We start from the raw sequence: 20,395 nt of genomic DNA, 5'->3' as shown, positions 1-20,395 counted from the left end.
CCCTGCTTCAGGGACGTCTCGAAAACAACACACTCTGGTGCTGAACATTTCTGGGATTTGTGTAATTGTGCGCTTGCAGACGATTGTCTTGAACGAGCAGTGGGGGGTGGGGTGGAGGGGGGTTGACACTCTGTCACTCTGTCAGTCTAAATCAGCGAGTCACCCATCATCACAAATTATTCAAAACTCAGAGGACTGGGCTGAGAGGGCTCCCCACCATAACTACTGTTGGGTTGCAGTGTTTGTGCTCTTCGGTTCCAGAGGGAACGTCTGTACCACGAGCTCTACTGACACACTTAATGACATGAAGACAAACCCATTACAACAGGAAGAGGGGCACGAGTTCTTTGTGAGGACTGTGGTACCCTACATGCAGAGAGATTATTTTATTTACTTTCATTTTTACATAGAGTAATTTCATGAGCAAAACATATCCACTACATGTATAGAATAGCTACAGAGGGGTCTATGATTTCTCTGGGGTTTAGGAATGGACGGTAAAGTGGAAGGAAAGGAGGTGATTGCTAATTTTGATTTATTACCTGTGGTAAACTACTCTGTGACCGGTGGAGTGAGGAAAGGAGAAACAACACGTCCTCCTGTACAACCACAAAGTGACAGCGTTCACATTCAAATATATACTTTTGGTTATTTATGTATGCAGCAAATGTCAGTCTAATTTTCAATAAATTAGCATTTAGATTTGCACGTGAGTTTAACAGTTTTTTTTTATGCATATGACAAAATTGGCTGTGAACATTCACTTCACTTAAAAAGAAGAATTGTTGGACCAAGGTAAGATAATGATGTGGTTGATAATAAACAAATAATTGATGTGTGGCCTAAATTGTCTCAGCCGTTATGTTTTTTTTTTTTTTCATTGAAATTTAACAAAAAATGTCATTGATTTTTCAGAAACCCAGCACAACTAACTAAATAACAGTCTATAAAAAGTGGGGCCTGTAAAATATATTTTAGAATAATCAAAAAATGAAAATAAAAACAGTCCCAGATTTTGATAGGTCAGTAGTTGAGTAAATGTATTCATTCCACCATTGAAATTGATTGACCAGCATAAGTCACACAGCAGGTGAGCAGGGTTGTGTGTGAATGGTTTAATTACATTGCTCATATCTGAGGAATATAATCCGTTACACTGCTGGGGGAGCTGGAGGAAGGTCCTGAGCCACTCTGTAAAAACACAGTAAGATTGTTTAATAAGTCATGACCTGTGTGAGTGAAAGCCCTTGGAGATCCCTGCACATCCTGCACACACACACACACACACACACACACACACACACACACACACACACACACACACACACACACACACACACACACACACACATAAACACACACACAGACCGTAAACCATAATGAATGACTGTGTCTCAGAGACGCCCTGTGACCTGGATGAAGGAAGACGGATGTGAGGAAGAGGGGGAGGTAAGAGGAAGACCTGTGGACCCATACATCATGTTGCAGCCATTATGAGGGGACGTGGCTCTGCTGCTCTCCAGAATATGGACGTGTCTCAAAGCTCATTTCTCCTCCCAGGCACCCTGTGGATCCCCAGGGGCTGATTTATGAATTCAGGAATCACTCCCCAGACGCCAGATTTCTGTTTTTAACAAGAGGGGTTGTTGTTCACTGTGGCCACTGTGTGTGTGAACGTGTTTGTGGAGCTATAGATGATCCAAATCTAAAGACATCCACTGTAGATTAGCAGCAAAGCATGAGTAGGTAGAAGGAAATTTGATTCACAAAGTCTGAACCCATACCTCGTTTTGCTTTAATAACAACATCAATTCTCTGCAGATTTCAAGCGTTTGAACTGAAATAGTTCCCCCGCTCTTTCCCTCCACTCTGATCGCTGATGCCCTCTCTCCCTTCCTCCTTCCATCCATTATTCCTTCCATCCCTACACTGGGGCTGTTGCCATAGAGACAGGTTGCCAAGCCTCTGACAGTGGATCCGAATGGGTTAATTAGGAGGTGGGGCGTGCGCAGCCCTCCAGACGGCTGTAAGCTGTCCTTTGCCACTGGTCTCCAGGGACCCCCTCTCAAAAGTGAAAGCCTCTGCTGTTTAGTATTCACCCCCCTCCACGTCGATCCAGGAGCTGCGTCTATGACTCTGTAGTCAACAACGTGGGATTGTGGGAATTGGGGGGGAGACTTACAGGAGATTGTCTTCTAAACCCTTCATCTCATCAAAGATAGACCATAACTCCTCTGTTCCCTTCCAGCTCGACCAAACACATGCATGTATGCATGGAAATCAAACCTTGGCTCTGATCTAAACTTCTTCTTACATCGGTACCTCCTGCTGTCTCCTGTAAACACTGTAAACATGTCTCTGTGAATCATGGAAGCCATTTTGCATTGATTAGTAGAGCTGAAGAAGTGAACCAGCAGCACCACCAAGTGTCAGCGTTCATACAGAACAGGTTTATTGTCACAGCACAAGTACCGTCTGTACCAGTAGGAACAGAATGAATATTTCAGATGTGTTACAAACAGTTCACTGAATGTGTGATGGTAAAAAAAAAACAGCTGCTAAAAGTAAAAGTGCATGAACATTATTGAACACAGTGTAAGGATATTGGACTTCATGAATATGATCATTTATACATACTGTCAATGTGTAGTAGTTATATATAGTCACATATATATATAAATATAGTCATTACATCATGTGCCTGTTTTCACTTCTCAGATTTAAACTCCATTATTACCTCAGTTGCTTCTAAAACTTTACATTTCTGAAATATGTAACAAATTTATTTTTAAATATTAGTTTACAACATATTTGACATTTCAGTGTAAAACTAACAACAACCACCATAATTTAAATATATTTGAATATATATAAAGTGGGCAGGTAAATAACAACATAATCTGTACTGCATTTATTTTTCCATGTGCAAAGATTTGCAATATTTTCATCAGAACTAATATGAAAACTGCTAAACAGTGGCATCTAGTGGCGACTATGCAGTAATAGAATATATTTAAAGTTGTTTCCCGGTTCTGTGACTTTGGTTGTGGGGGGTGCTGCTGCTGCTGCTGCTGCTGCACCCCTAGGTGTTGAAGACAAGGTAGGTGAAGTTCTCCTGCTTGGGTTTGACACTGAAGTTGTAGTGTCCGATGCGGTTCCTCTGGTAGTAGAAGAGGCAGACAAAGCCAAGGATGAAGAAGAGCGCCAAGCCGACTCCCAGACAGGAGAAGCCGATTATATGAACAGTGTCATACTCCTGGTCCAAGTGGTCTGAAAGAACATGAGGAAGATAAGAGTGTTAAGAATCAGTTAATACAGAGTCAAGAGGATAATGGCTTTGAAAGGTCAAAACCCTCTATAAGGAAATATTATATAAATACTGTAGTTTTTATAAGTTCTTAAACCAAACTATTGCTGAGCTTGCTTTTTAATAAAATCTTCTAGAGTACATTATGAGAGTAAAATGCAATTATTAGTTATTGATAATTCACTTCAAATATCTCAAATTTATTTTAATCAACATGGCTTTTAAGATTGTATAATTTCCGTCAAACTACTTTAACTTTCCAGACTGATTCTAGAGAGAGCAGCATCCCAGTCATCATTCAACTGAAGGCCTGGATAACAATTCAGCTCGTCAGAGGCAGAGCAGGAGCTGAGAGTGTCACCGTTACTTCAGGTGGAATCCTCTTTTTCAACAGACTCGCAGGTCATAATAGAAGATTGAAAATTTAAATTATATACTTGGTCTTTGTATGTAAAAACACTCACAATCAAAAAGTCTTTGTAGAGGTCCAGAGGAACCGTAAGATGTTCCCAGTCTGTTCATAGATCGAGCCGTTCTCTGCCGACAGTCCTGCAAGAAAACACAAGAGAATCCTTCGCTTCTCTTCCTCTAATCTTCAACATTCAAACAAAGAGATGCATGAATCAGATAGATAGATAGATAGATAGATAGATAGATAGATAGATAGATAGATAGATAGATAGATAGATAGATAGATAGATAGATAGATAGATGGATGGATGGATGGATGGATGGATGGATGGATGGATGGATGGATGGATGGATGGATGGATGGATGGATGGATGGATGGATGGATGGATGGATGGATGGATGGATGGATGGATGGATGGATGGATGGATGGATGGATGGATGGATGGATGGATGGATGGATGGATGGATGGATGGATGGATGGATGGATGGATGGATAGATAGATAGATAGATAGATAGATAGATAGATAGATAGATAGATAGATAGATAGATAGATAGATAGATAGATAGATAGATAGATAGATAGATAGATAGATAGATAGATAGATAGTGCCTTAACAGTTTTAAATAGGATGCACTCACAGGCACACAGGTGTCTGTTCCAATCTGGACACAGATGTAGACTTGGCAGTGCAGATAGATCACATCCAGGTTGACGAAGGAGAAAATCTGCACAGACACTCGAGATGTGCTGTAGTTCCCGTTCATCAACACGTCGGTGTACGTGTTAAGGGAGCAGCTGTGGAGAGAAGAATGTCAGAGATGAAAACAAAAGTGTCTTTTTTGTATGACTGCATCTGATGTGGGTAGAAATTGTGTCTAACTAGATGATTGTTGTAATATATTTTATTTCTTTGCTATGAACATGAAAACCTGTCGGACTAAACTGTGGCGACTTGGATCGAAGGGGCCTCGGAGTGATTGACAGCACTGGGCTGACTGTGGATTTATTGTTGTCACCATATGGTTTTTGAGATTTGCTTTTAAATCAACTGCAATCTGCTATTTTGTATAAAGGTCCTCCCTCCATTTCCTTCATTTGTCTGTTCAGTTGTAAACCTCTTTAATTAATATTATGGGATGCTTTGCCATCAAAGGTGATGTTTTCCTCTTTAGAATGTTTCCTCATGGGTTGTCTATCTAAACTGTATGATTGTAATCCAGTCATCCTAGATCTATATTCATATTTTTTAATGCAACGCTTATATAAGTGTAAAGCAATATAAGACCAGGGGGTAGTTGCCTATCTAATGTGTGCTTTCTTAAATAAGAAGCTACAGACAGGACGTGGTTTGCTTAGCTTAGCATAAAAACTCTTAACAAGGGTTAAATGGCTGTTTAAAGTGACAACATTCTTCTACCTGCATGCATGTCTACAGCTCAGTATTTACTATGTTATTATCATGTTTGTATAGTCCATACAAAGGCCAAAGTGTAAATAATGACAAAAACATACTGTCTGTAAGAAGAAAACAAACATGATATTATGTGTTAATTACAGATGTTTAGAGGTGCTGGTAGACAGATTTCATGACCTTCAGATGAGTCAGGTAAGACCTGCTTCCACACTTCAGGCTGAGCTGCAGTTTTAAATATAAAGCAGCAGCAGCTACAGTCAGCATCTGTGGCTTTATATTCTACAGACATACTGTATTAGAAAGTTTTATCAATCTTCTAAGCCTCAGCAAAAAACAGTAAGCATGTTTCCCTAAATGTCAAGCTACACATTTAAGAAAAAAAGCAACAGACATAGTATTCTGTGGTTTTTTTCTGGGCTTGAATACAGAATTTTGTGTTTGACTCATCATGATTAGAACATGGGGGAGTCTTCATATAACATCACAGATTGTATTTACAGCTCATGAAGCCGAGAACATGTTCTTAACCTTTTTTTAGCCTGTGAAGGTATTTTTAGATCTCAAAGACCACCTAGCAATTAGTGTTGTCATGGAAATCTGGGCAGCAGTTCCATCGGTATTTTATTTTGAAAACATGAAGGGAGCTCCACACTGACTAAAATGAGGAAAATGTCATGAGAGACAATGGTAGCAGTGGCTTTATTTATGTTAATATTAATATTAATTACAATTGTAAATAAAAATGTGGAATATGGCCAAAATGGCCACTAAATGCAGAATAGCAGGCTTCCTGTGGCGTTTTTCCAATTGCAACTGAAGACTTTTTTGTTTGTCTTGTCATGATACACCTGTGTAGTGATTTTTGTGAAGATCGGTCAGTGTGAACACGTTCCGGGGGTCTCGGGGGGCAACTTTCTGTAAATTTTGGTAAGAATTTGAGCGTGGTAAAGCCCTCAAAAAGCCAATTAATTTGCCTGAATAATAATAATAATAAATAATCCTAACAATTTCAATAGGGCCTCACCTGTCAGGTCAGTGCTCGGGCCATAATAATAATCCTTACAATTTCAATAGGGCCTCATCTGACCTTTGATCAGTGCTCGGGCCCTAAAAATGTATCCTAGTACCATTGGGCCATTGGTTCCAGCACTGTGCTGATGTTTAGATTTGACCCTGGGCCCCACTAGCTGAACCCTCCCCAGTGATCTCAGGGGGCTGGTATGGTTATATTGCCCTCTCATGTCTTAAGTATTTAGGGTCAGCTCCATTAATATGTTTAATAAAATAATATAAACTGTAAACAGTGGCAGGGACATTGTGCTGGAGGTGGAAACAGACCTGTTCTCAATGAAGGGGTAGCTTTGTGTATCTGCAGGATCCAGGGTGGGAGTAGCCCAGCACTTGTTGATGACTACTTTAATCTGGTCTGAGGAGGTGTTCAGGCTGACCTCCACCACCACCATGTCCTCAGATGACAAGCTATAGTTGTGGGGCAGAGGGACTGTCCCATTCATCAGCCGCACCGTCACCTGGAACGACCCCAGGCCTATGATGATATCTTTGATAACGTCGTGTCTGTGGATGGGTGAGAACAACATATTTTCAGCTTTATACATTGAGTATAACGCTTGCATATTTTGATCGTTGGCACATAAAATCGCATTTTTACAATACTATTATTTTTTCTCCAGTGCTGTGCCAATTGAGTCCATCATTCCTTTAAAAACATAACAGACAGACAGTAGGTTAAGCATACCCCATAGACCCAAAGTCAGCAGAGATACGCATGCTCTTCATGTAGGGACACATGATGGGAACCTCCAGCCGAACTCTGGATGAGCTGTTTGTATCCATGGTGTTGCACAGGGTCACAGATACTGTGATGTAGGTTTCATTCTAAAAACAACAAAGGTTGGAGGCAGATTGGGTTGAATGCAATTGAATTGTAGAGTCAAAGAAAGAGCAAGAGCAAATGCATCAGAAAAGAAAAACCCACATGTGTAAGTATAGTGGCGCACTCATCCCAGGCCACGGTCAGCTGGGCATGGGTGTCATTGCCTCCGTTGACGCCACATTCCGGCGAGCCTAAGTACAGGTCGCTTTCTCTGATTTTGGTGTTCTGAAGAAATTCTCTGGCAACTGTTACGGTGATGGAAGTGACCTTGCACTGCACTGAGACGGCCCCTTGCACAGAGCGGGTTCTCTGGGCCAAAGAAGTGGTTGTAGCAGTAGCAGCAGTTGTGTTGGTAACAGTGGGTGCAGGAGTAGAAGTTATGGATGTCATTGCAGTATTGGTGTTTGTTGGGGGTGTAGTCATGTTTGTTTTGGTTGTTGGGGTCGTAGTCATGGTTGTTGGGGCAGTAGGGATGGTTATTGGGGCAGTAGGGTAAGTAGTCATGGTTATTGGGGGACTATTTGTGGTTGTTGAGTTTGTAATGATGGTTGTTGTGGCAGTAACCATGGTAATTGGGGGACTATTTGTGGTTGTTGAGTTTGTAGCGATGATTGTTGTGGCAGTAGTCATGGTTATTGGGGGACTATTTGTGGTTGTTGAGTTTGTAGTGATGGTTGTTGGGGCACTATTTGTGGTTGTTGCAGCTGTAGCCATAGCTGTTGGGCCAGTATTCATGGTTATTGGGGAAGTAGTCATGGTTATTGGGGCACTATTTGTGGTTGTTGCAGCTTTAGCAATAGCTACTGGAGCAGTAGTGGTGGTTGTCGGGGCCGAAGTCATGGTTGTTGAAGCTGTTGCCATGGTCGTTGGTGCAGCAGTGGTTGTTGTTGCAGGGTTAGTAGTGGTTGTCATTGCAGGAGTAGTGGTAGCTAGAGTGACGACAGTTATGACCGTAGAAGTGGTTGAGCCCGCTGTACTGGGTGTGGCTGTAGTAGAAACCATTTCACTTGTTGATATAATGACAGTGGTTATGTTTGGAGTGGTTGTTACTGTGGTTAAAGCTGGATCCCTGGTTGAGGCCGTCATTGTCTCTGAGGAAGCATTCGCTGCACAAGACAAGATACTGTGTTAAAAAAAACATATATATATATATATTCTCTTCACTAGATCTGTATAAAATCAATTCATACCTTGACAGGCTCGCCCAGGCCTTTCTTGGTTGTTGTCTGTAAACGCTTCCATGCAGTGACACGTGTAAGAGCCCAGGTTGTTGTTACATGTAGCCCATTGGGAACAGTCGTTTTCCCCTGATTCACATTCATTAAAATCTACAAAACAAATGATTTTGGATCAATAACTTTGATGTTGTTTCTAAGACTTGTAAAATGTAACTGCAACTCAATAGCATGATTTGGTAAACCCCCAGGACCTGGCAAATGCCCAAGTCTTTTTAACCACTGCCCCCTTAGATCCAGGTCTTCAAGGCCTTACCAGGATGACCACGATGACATCATTAAGGTGTTTTCCATACTCAGAGATGAGTATAACTAATGTTGAGTAACTCATCTAAAATACTGAGGTGTAAAATCAAACTTAGGCTACAGTTGAAAAGTCAGAAGAGAATCCTTTCTTTTACACTTTTCCTTCACCTTGATGGGAAATGTCTTGAGGTCAAGGAAAGTTGTGAAAGGCTGCACAAGGCTGCATCATCAATACATTTTACCAATATCTCCTTTCATAAAGAATGTTCCAGTGTATCCTATGACCAGTGACCATAGTCATTTAATTTAATTTCGAGTTGCATTAAGACCATTCTCAACCCAATCAAATATAAAGCTTTTAGAACAGTGATTAAAAGAACGTACCAGTTATGCTTGTGCTGTTTCTATCCACAGTGTATTTGGAGCTGTTCATCAGGGAGTTACGCAGAGCCAGGGACACATTACTGATGTCTAGGCCTTGGCTTGGGGTGAGGTTGAGGGTGAGGGTGAAGTTGACCACCACACTGCCCGCTGACAAGCTCCTTATCTCAATCCTCACCAAGAGCTTCATTTCCTCAGACAGAGACTGGTAGATCTGTTTATGGCAGAGATAAGTGCATCAGTCTGAGTGAGTGAAACAATAAAGCTAGCCGAAATGTTCATGTTTAAAGTGTGTGAAATTCTTTTCAAAGCTCACATTCCGTCATAAGATGAGCCTTGTAAAGCACCTACCTCTTCTATGATACTGGCAGTGAGGCTTTTGTAGGCCTGGCTGCTGGAGTTGTGCAGGTCATCAGTGAAGTTGATGTTGGTGAGTCGAGTTGTGGCGTCAAGAGTCTGAGCATCTGTAAAGAAAAGCCTTACTTTGCACAGTTAACCTTTCCACAACTAAATGTCAGCTGTCTCACCAGCCTTGGGCCTGTTAGTTAAATAAGGTTTCCTTCATCACACATTAGTCATTAAGGGAATTTTTTTTATCACTTTGCGTCTCCATCCCCTCGGGGTAAGAATCTGTGGCTGCATCCTTTCATTTAGAAAGGAACTTAAAAAGTGCCTTCTCCTGTGGCTAAGGGAAATCATCCTTCTGTTAAAAAAACATACTACTAAAATAAGAAAAAAAACTTAAATTGAATATTCACTCTACAGCAGCAACTTAACAGCTGTTCGTTTATATTACAGCTGTGGCTGAGGTGGTAAGCTGATCATTCACCAACTTGAGAGTTGTTGACTCAATCCCCAGCTCCTCCATTCTGCTTGCCTAATATTCCTGGGCTACTCTGTCAGAGCGTGAATGTAGATGTGTGATAGCAAAGCACAGCATACAGTAGAGCTCGGATAAATGTCTGTGTGAATTGGTGAATAGGACTTGTTTGAGTTTGAAATTTACCATAACTAATATAATAAGACCTATATTAACAATAACTTGCTGTAAGTTTTGAATTCATGACACAATGTAGCCTATATAGTAAATAAGGACATTGGAAGGTCAAAGCCACTGGAACAACCAGTTCTTACCTGTCTTGACCAATACATGTTGGGTGACCCCTTCTCCTCCGCAGGCACTAGGTGTGACAGTGACGTTGTAGAGCCCCCCAGGCTGCAGTCCCCTCACCTCCATCATGGTCTGATGAGTTTCCAAAGGGTCAATGACCTCTGACCCCTTCCTCAGAACAACCCGGTAGGTCTGGTTTGTCTGAAACTGGCTGGACCAGTACACACAGAGGGAGGTTCCAGTAACGTTAAACACCGTTAAGGTGGTGATGCTGGGAGGAGCTGGAAGGTGGTGGAGATGGGTAGGAGGGGAGAGATAGGGGTAGTTAACAGGTTTATGATTTATTCATTGGAGTTAATATATTTGACATTTATTGGGCGATATGCTGGTGTACTTTTTGCAGATTTAAGTGAAATTTTGTTATACTATTGTCATGCCTGTGCAGGGGCGGATTGTAAGTCAGGGGCCACAAAGGGGCCACAATGTCCACAGAAGGCCCAATTATACGTCCAACAACTCCTAATACAGTTTGGTGCAAATTTAAGACATCCCCTGTTTACGGTTAGCTCCATAGCTTTGACAAAGCACCAATCATTCAATAAAAAAATGTATCTTCTCCCTTGTTCAACCACATTGTCTTTTAAACTCCTCTGAACTCCACTAACTCCACCAAACCAGCACCCTGGCATATTTGCATATTTGCACCAGCACCGTAATAAGCATATTTGAATATTTGCACTACTGCACAAATTGAACTATTGTTGTTTTATTTTTTTCTTCATCTGTAAAGATATATATTTAGATACACTCCTGATCAAAATCTTAAGACCAGTTAAAAAATTGCATGAATTTGCATTTTGCACTGTTGAATCTTAGGAAGGTTCTAAGTAGAGTTTCAAAATGCAAAAAGAAGAAATGGGAACAAGAGACCAAAAGTTGTGAGCAGGCAATTTATTGAAAACAACAATTTAACTGAAGTAGGCTGTTCATCAGCTGATCAAAAGTTTAAGACCACAGCTCAAAAAAAAACAAAAACCTCCTAAAACAGAAATTAAAGTGTCAAAAACTGACTCAGTAATGAGTAGCTCCACCATTATTGTTGATCACTTCAAAAATTCGTTTTGGCATGCTTGATGCAAGTGTTTCCAAAAGGCTAGTGCGAATGTTGCGCCATGTGGTGAAGATGGCTTCACGAAGGGCATCCACTGTCTGGAACTGAAGTCCATTTTTGTAAACTTCCCTTGCCATCCATCCCCAAATGTTCTCAATTGGATTAACATCAGGGGAACACGCAGGATGGTCCAAAAGAGTGATGTTATTCTCCTGGAAAAAAGTCTTGGTCAGATGGGCATTGTGAATTGGAGCATTGTCCTGCTGAAAAACCCAGTCGTTACCACACAGACGAGGGCCCTCAGTCATGAGGGATGCCCGCTGCAACATCTCCACATAGCCAGCTGCTGTTTGACGCCCCTGCACAACCTGGAGCTCCATTGTTCCATTGAAGGAAAAAGCACCCCAGATCATGATGGCGCCCCCTCCACTGTGCCGCGTAGAAAACATCTCAGGTGGCATCTTCTTGTCATGCCAGTAACGTTGGAAGCCATCAGGACCATCAAGGTTACATTTTTTCTCGTCAGAGAATAAAACTTTCTTCCACCTTTGAATGTCCCATGTTTGGTGCTCCCTTGCAAAGTCTAAACGGGCAATTTTGTGGCATTGAAGGAGACGTGGCCTTTGAAGACGTTTCTTGTTTTTGAAGCCCTTCTTTCGCAGATGCCGTCTGATGGTTATTGGGCTGCAGTCAGCACCAGTAATGGCCTTAATTTGGGACGAGGATCGTCCCGTGTCTTGACAGACAGCCATTCGTATCCTCCGGCTCAGCGCCGGTGAGATTTTTTTGGGTCTACCACTTGATTTTTTTGTTCCATAACCCTGAGAATCTTTTAAGAAATGCAAAATGACTGTCTTACTGCGTCCAACCTCAGCAGCGATGGCACGTTGTGAGAGGCCTTGTTTATGCAGTTCAACAATCCTACCACGTTCAAAGACGGTGAGCTTTTTTGCCTTTGCCATCAAGAGATCTTCACAGTGTGATTGCTTGACAGGAAATGACATGGAATCCAAATTTTTGCACAGATTTTGGCTTTTAAAGGCTGTGGTCTTAAACTTTTGATCAGCTGATGAACAGCCTATTTGAGTTAAATTGTTGTTTTCAATAAATTGCCTGCACACATCTCTTGTTCCCATTTCTTCTTTTTGCATTTTGAAGCTCTACTTAGAACCTTCCTAAGATCCAACAGTGCAAAATGCAAATTCATGCAATTTTTTAACTGGTCTTAAGATTTTGATCAGGAGTGTATTTATATTCTATTTTCAATTTTGATATTCTATTTTATTGATATTCTATTTTATTCTATTTTATTCTATTTTATGCTATTTCTATTTCTATTTTTATTTTATTTTATTTTTTGGTTGAAATTACTGAGCATTTCTTGAAGAGAGCCGGTGACCCAAGTATTTCATTGCCAGCGACTGCTTCATGTTATCTCTATGCATTTGACAATAAAAATCTTGAATTGTGTAGTTCTAAAAAGGTGATAGGACAGGGGCCCTTCAGAGGCCAATCAGATTTCCGCTGACCCCAGTTCTGGACCCGCCCCTGTCTGTATAGTAAATATCAGGCTATAATTAGATACTTAAATCAACAAGACAACAAATACTGATCGAAAGAAAGAATAGGGCTAGTTTTTACATTGGGACACAACATTCCTACTCTGGCTAATAAATAATGAATTTAGAGGTCGACACAGCCTTGACAAAGACAAATAAATATTTCTTACAGCATGTGGTTGTCGGCAGAGGTAACTCCTCAGTTGAGCTCATGCTGGTGTAAGGTGCAGAGCTCATCCACTGCAGAGCATGTGATGAATTATAAGGGACAGAGCTTGTATTACTCAGAGCTGTAGTCATGCTGATCTCAGAGGAGTTGTGGGTAACAGTGGTGCTGCTGCCTGGAAGCTCCTGTGTGGTGTTGGGGGCTGGAGTGTAGGTTGTGGTCATGGGTGGAAGGTGGGTCAGCGGGGTCTCTGTGCTGGTCCACACACCATCACCAGCTATAGGAGCAAAGCACAGAGATCAATGATGAGAAATGTTCCTTCGATCCATACATCATAGTTTTAAAACAAAAGTTGTATTATTGCTGATCTTAAACTTGCCACTGCAGATCAACTTACTGCCATAAACCAACAGGTAAATCCATCCATCTATACCGCTAATCCTTTTGAGGCTCACTCACAAGTGGGCTTGAGACAAACTGAGCTGAGATTGAGGAGGATAAGGGATTCTCCCTGGACAGGTCACCAGCCCATCACAGCACAAACAAAGGTAGGCTGTGTCCTCTCACTAATCCAATAAATAGTGAGCCATTGTGTTGTGCTGTCCGAATGTTGAGGGACATTTTTCCTACCCTATAGTGGACTCATTGTTTCCCAAAGTGCATCCTGAAGAGTATTGTAAAGCCAATGGTCACTCACTGAGCAATATATACCATCATGCATTGTGCTCACAGAGAAACAAGGGGGAGAAGGCAGCAAGAAGACACCAACCTGTAGAGGCTGCTATCTGCCTTTTAGCTAAAGTATTATTACTAAATGAGCTCAGTATATAGCCCTATAGTCCTACATAGAAGTTGATATATGGTGAGTTGGGGGTAGACCAACAATCATTCTCCAATTAATTTAACTGGACTGCAGGAGGAAGACAGGTTATCTGGAGAAAGCCACACACATGGGGAGAACGTGCAAACTCCTCACAGAAAGGCAAAGGTGCTAATCACTGCACCAACCCACGTTCCGCCACTAACAGAGGAATGATAATTATATATTATCAACACACACATAGTTGTATATTCAGGAGTTAGAGATGTGTACATAGGCCACTGGACTTGTATTTCTGGAACTGCTTGTTTCACCTCTCATACAAGAAGCAAGGGTCTTCAAGAGCCACCAGCAAGTCCAGTTACCTATGTACACTTCTGATAATACTGGATAAAGAATCACATACCCTTTGTGAAGATACTTACTGATATAATGCATTTCCTATAGTCCCCTACCCTTAACTTAATCATTGCAGCTACATGCCTAAACCCCACCCTTATCCCAGCCCACTCAAATCTAAGTCTAACCTCAAACTGCTCATTGAAAGTGAGAATGAGTCAATATGTCCACACTTCCCTAACTTGTCCTTTCTTAAACCTCTTTACACACAGAAACACACACACATACACACATCCCTCCATCCATCGATTATCTATATTATTATCCTTTGAGGGTTGTCAAGGAAGCCGGAGCCAATCCCAGTTTAAATGTTGTGAGAGGTAGGGGGATCGACAGGTCGCAAGGGTATTGCAGGGCTAACATACGTGGACAAAAGAACATTCACAGAGAGTCACTCTAACTTTAAGCATAACAAATACTTTAATTTCTCTAATCAAAAGACTTAGCTAAACTAAACCTGAACTTAACTTAAAAACATGGCTTTACCTTAAAAGGTAATTATTTACATTGTTGGAACTTCAGTCCCCTTGAAAAAGAGCAAAGGAGTCTCTGTAATGTGACTGTGTGAATGGATTTAGGTTCCCACAACATGAGTTATATACACACATACACGCACACAAACTCTGTTTCACCTGTACAATTGGCTCCAGGGTTGCTGGGCTCAACATCATTGTATCCTTGGTGACAGATACACTGGTAGGATCCCACTGTGTTGTTACACTGTGCTTGAGGGGAGCACTGATGGAGAACAGACTGCACACACTCGTCTACGTCTGCAAATACAGACACATGAAAAGGGTGGACTGGAATTCCAGTTACATACATACAGTGCAAATCATAGGACAGTAACACATGTTTGTTCTTCCTCATTCTAAATAAAAGAGCTAAGTCTTGAGAGTATGAGAACAATGAGAAGAACTCCCACACACTGTCTCTCGTGCTGCTGAAATATTTACTGGTAACAGTGTTTCCGTCAATCTGACCTTGATTCAGGTAACTGATTAATATTTCAGCAGTAAATGAGACAGTGTGTGGGAGTTCTTCTCATTGTTCTCCATTTGCAACTCCCTCAGACGTGCCTGTCTCTCATTCAGATGTGCAGAGATTTTTCCAAAAATAGAGTCTCAGAAGTATGTAAAGAGCTGTGTGGGATCTGTAACCCCAAGGTTTAGCGGCTTGACAGAAACACGCTCACTAAATGTGGAAAATCCCTCGCAGTCATCACTTCCTGAAGTCTTCAACCCACACACATCAGCGGACACTTTGTGTAGCCCATATACACACGGCAGCCATTTTTCTCTGACATCATCCTCAGTGTCAGAAGCTCAAATGCTTGAATGGACAGAATAATGTGGTGCTGCTGTGATCCAGGTTTATAAGTCATTATTACAGAGAATCTCGTAAACTGTTTTTATTTCACTGCAACTGAAAGACAAAGGACAAAAAATCTGGATGAATGTGAAACCATATTTAAAGGTTAGGGTATATAATATATTTGATCTTTCTTCAGATAACATTGGACACCAGCTAACGTGAATATAACGCTCTGGTTGATTTGACTGTTCATTATCATTTTGCTTTAGGTCATGAACTGTGCCATTTTTATCGAAAGGTTTCTCCTTCAATCATATTGATAAAGATTTATTTTAGTTTCAGCCATAAGACATTGTTACGGAATTCTACCAGTATCCTTTTTCAATTGCTTATTTTTACTGGGACAATATGCAATTAGAAAAGCAAGCAGCTCTTTTGTTCCTGGCAGGTGAAACAAGATAATAATAATAATAATAATAATAATAATAATAATAATAATAATAATAATAATAATAATAATAATAATAATAATAATAATAATAATAATAATAATAATAATAATAATAATAATAGCAACAAGAGTACTACAGCTGCCCAATAAACATTTGGTGTCCAGGTGTCCAGTCACCTTTTTGCAATTTTGCCAAATAATCCAACCTAAGACTTGGAACTTTATGCTGATGAGATATAGTTGTTTTTGGATAAGCAGTAATAATTATAAGATGTAATGTCAAATCTGACTATAATGCATAGTATTATGACATTAAACAAAAGCCATAAACATAACAGAAATACGTTTATTCTGCGATTATACGTGCTCAGGTAAATATGAGCAAGGTGAACTTCATTCACTGACCGACAATAATGATACATTATCATTTTGGCATAAAAGGTTAAATAAGATTTTGTGTTGATTGGAAATCACCTGTAAAACATTTTAGAGGCAGTGTGATGTGTGTCTGTGTGTCTCTGTGATGGAGAGCTTGTGACTGTGTTTTTTGTGCAAATATAACAAGTGTGACCGATCCAGATTCATGATTAATATCTTGTCCTTTCGTGTGTGTGTGTGTGTGTGTGTGTTTGTGTGTGTGTGTGTGTGTGTGTGTGCGTGTGTTTGTGTGTGTTTGTGTGTGTTTGTGTGTGTGTGTTGCACTTGCTCTGGTGTTATTTTCCGTTACTGCAGGAAACATCCCACAGCTGACTGCCACTCACATAGAAGTGGTGGGAGAAGGAAACTGTGGTGCGACTGAGTCATTTCTTCCTGAACACTGTGTTCTCTGCAAAATGAATCATTCTCAACACGGCAAGAATGTCATTTCTCTGAAGGACAAAAAAAAGCCCTGTGCAGCTTCACGGAGAAAAACACAGTCGAGCCTTCTCACCTTCCACCGTTACAGATGTCACCTCTTGTATGTGTTTCAGGAGCAGATGCAGCTTTGATGTGACACTGTGCAGTGACAGGGTGGAGCTGCAGACTATCAGCAGTGACGTTGCAGTCCTGTATGGATGCACAGGCCACGAGCTGAGGTAATGGACTGAAACCTCATCAGGCTGCAAAGCTCCAGTCACCTATTAAAGGTAGAGAAACAGAAAAAACTAATTTAACAACGAATAAAATTAATCCTATCCTGATTTAGCTGATATAGCTAACCTCTAATGAAACCTTGGTATATGTTCTATAGTGTAATCTGACAATAAACAGCATCACTTGACCAGGTCTTGTGACATTAATAGTGGCAATAACTGGCCAAGAGGTCTTCACAGCATATAGTCGTATCACAGATATCATACATACAAGGTTTGTGGCAGAGTTTGTTTCAACATATTTGAGGTAGTATTACCATTGCATGTAGTAATCGTGTGTGATTCAGAAGTCCTTTATCCAGGAACAACAGTTGCTGGTGATCTGTCTTCACCGTGACTGTTGCATTCCATCGGTATTCTCCATTCACAGAATAATTAGCTGAGCCTGAAAGTTACAATAAAAGTAATCACAAAGAATAAGCCATATTTTCTCACTATAGCCTTTTGGTATCTGGGGATGGATGAATATAGTGAGTATGGAAGGCAGGTCAAAAGACTTAAGGTCAAAAGTATGGCCTTTCTCGTGTTTAGCAGAAAATGTTGCCACTACTTGTTTGATCATGAAAACTTAGTTTCCATTAAGAACTTAAGATGATGTATTTTTCTATGTAAAATGATCAAAGACTTTCAAAATTTCCATCAAACTTAATTTGGAATAAAACCAGATATATAAATTGCATCCCAAACATTACAGCAAATAAACCAGGCTGAAGAAGTAGGAAATGACAGTCATTGCTGCAAAAAAAGCACAAATCCTTCTCCCTTTTTCTCCTTTAAAAATACCATCATAATTTCCAGATACAGTAGCTGGTGTGCAGTAATGTATGTAATTTATTTGTGTTGGTTTTTGATATAATATGATGGACATTAACATTCAGTTAATCAGCGAACCTCTGATATACTGTCTGACACTGTCTGCATAGCTAAAACCACTGTGGTTTGGGTAAAATTGTATCCCTTAACATATGACTTTACCAAAGAAAATATACAAGGCGGTTTACTTTGACAATGAATAACAATCATTTAGGAATGTGCACTAACTTGAAGGTTGACTGCAGAAAGAGCGACCCAGTCTCTGGCAGCATTTCTGCCAGCCTGGGCAGTCCATGTCCCACACACAGTCCTCTGGTATGGGACAATGTCCATCTGCAGTTGGACATGAGCCTGGCTTGGCGATGAGCTCTCCAGTCCTGTTTACAGCTTCATTGAAAGGAAATGACAGGTTGCAGACCATATATTAGCAGCGAGATATTTGCTGCAGTGTAGTTTCTGTGCTTCCATCTGGTGCCTCGCACACAGCAACACACACCCAAAGGTCACGCTGATCGCTTGTCTGACAGCCCAAAATCGAATGATGTTATATCATCAAATATTACAAGCACAAAAACAACTGAAATCTGTGAGTAAACAGAACAATTAGTGCTCTTCTCTTATCCTCACACACAGACATGGATAAATGTTGGATACACTTACGCAGGGCGCAGTAACGACCGACTTGTACGTAGCCATCGCAGCACTTGGTGACTAGCTCCATCACTGTCTTGTGTTCTGTCTGAGGAACCATCTTGTAGACAGTCACTTCACATGTCCTCCAGAGAAGCCAGCCGCCACAGATGTTTATCACAGTATATGGAACCTTGTGCATCACCAGGTAACTCACAATCCTTGTCTCGTTGTGAATACAAAGATGGTAGCCAGATGGAGACAGACTATTTCCTGGAATAAAGTATATTTTGTCAATTTAACTTCCTTGGTAGTTAGCCTCTGGCTGCCTAATGACATCTTGTGACCTCTCATCTCTCCAAAACTCCACCTTGATTTTGACTCATTCAGAAAGTATTACATCACATGCCTAACTATATGTTAAAAATGAATTGTATGGGTAAAGCAAAAGGTATACATACTACTAGTATGGTTACTCCTACACACCATAATCTGTAATGGAGATGCATTAGTTACATGTTAATCTGTCATCTGAATAGAGGCCTACCTTCATAGCCAATGTTTTGTCCTCTACAAAGAGCCATCAGAGCCGCCGCCACCCAGATGGAGAACGTCCAACTCATTTTCACAGATCAGAAACTCAAAACTATATTTAACGACCGCATTGTACGTTCATGTTTCTCTTTGAGATGTCGCTAACTAACTGTTCAGGGTGTACTCAAAGACCAAATCCTCTGTGGCTCTGTCTTCCTCCTCCCCTCGCTGCACCATCAGTCCCTGATGGACAACAAAATCATGGCAGCCAGTGAGTAAGAATTAGATGCGTATTAATATCTGGAGTTATTTTGTACTGAAATTGCATTCATTTTTGAAAGGACTTAAACAACTTCATATCCTACATTGCCATAATTTCAATGATAAGTGTATATCTGTATATCACAGAGTGAAAAAGCCTTTGGTTCACATGATGTGTACAATGAAAAAGCCTTTTTTCTCTTTTGCAGGATGAACAAGTTGTCATTTTATAGATTTTTGGCAGTATTAGGGCCAGTAAACATGTTTATGATGCCAGGGAGACCGAGATGAGGCATGGGAGGAGTCAAAGTCTCTAATGACTTGGTTTCCACACAGGTAACCATGGTAGTGCTCGCTATGCTGCTGGCACTAACAGCCTGTGTCAGCCATTAATGTCAAGTAAGGAGGAGTGAGAACTTCCCTGCCATTTTCCCACATGTCTTCATTCTCATGATATGAAGGAGCAGCGGGAGGCTGAGTCTGTCAGAGATATGTTCTAAAATAAGATCAAGATTAGGTCATCATGTCATCATCAATGTGTAAGCTTATCTGCGTGTTTGATTAAAAATCATATAACAGGTTCTCTACGGTCTGTATTCCGTTTCTAGCATTCTTTTTTATCCTTCGTAGTGGCAGTGATTAATATAATCACTGATTAATTAAATAGTAATGAGGTGTGAAATGTGCCTAATTATACTTGGTCGTGCCATGGTGGCTGGGTACAAGCTGATGCACTGGAGCGTGTAGATGTAGGGAGGTGCATGGCTACAGGCAGAAGTCATCTAAGGTCAGAACACATTGAATGGTTTCCCCACAAAAAAATTAATAAACGTTGTTCTATGAAAATAAAGATCATTAGGAGCGGTGCATTCAAGTGCTGCTGCTGACTGGGTCACAAGACTGTTGCCAGGTACTGATATCACTTGCTGTCTAGGATGAGACCTGTAGGCCAAATAAACATAGCAACGAATCCCCACTGGATGCCAATAATGACACAAACCTACTACCATGCTAGAGGGACATCCAATCAGTCTCGACCTATCAAGTTAAGAAATATATGTACACATACATTTACATGTGCATATGCACATATAAAGCGAGAGGGAGAGATAGAGTAATAATGACAATGAAGAGTAATATCATACACAAAGGTTATTAATCTACCAATAATCAATCAATAAAAAAAGACTGTAGTTAAG

General features: G+C 40.7%; 1 protein-coding gene across 1 annotated transcript; it reads right to left on the bottom strand.

The window, feature by feature from the left end:
* Nucleotides 1–3,082: 3,082 nt before the first annotated feature.
* Nucleotides 3,083–19,024, bottom strand: umodl1 (uromodulin-like 1). The gene is made up of 17 exons (XM_061086542.1): nucleotides 18,949–19,024; nucleotides 18,432–18,674; nucleotides 18,000–18,158; nucleotides 17,216–17,343; nucleotides 16,757–16,943; nucleotides 14,693–14,833; nucleotides 12,846–13,118; nucleotides 10,029–10,286; nucleotides 9,246–9,358; nucleotides 8,898–9,108; nucleotides 8,223–8,360; nucleotides 7,135–8,138; nucleotides 6,895–7,034; nucleotides 6,477–6,713; nucleotides 4,363–4,519; nucleotides 3,772–3,856; nucleotides 3,083–3,270 (listed from the first exon to the last, which is right to left on the bottom strand). The coding sequence occupies exons 1-17, from the start codon at nucleotides 19,022–19,024 to the stop codon at nucleotides 3,083–3,085; spliced, it is 3,738 nt and encodes a 1,245-aa protein (XP_060942525.1).
* Nucleotides 19,025–20,395: the final 1,371 nt, after the last annotated feature.

Source organism: Limanda limanda, chromosome 14, assembly GCF_963576545.1.
Source record: "Limanda limanda chromosome 14, fLimLim1.1, whole genome shotgun sequence".
NCBI classification, from domain to species: Eukaryota; Metazoa; Chordata; class Actinopteri; order Pleuronectiformes; family Pleuronectidae; genus Limanda; species Limanda limanda.
This window is presented reverse-complemented; position numbering and strand designations above follow the sequence as displayed.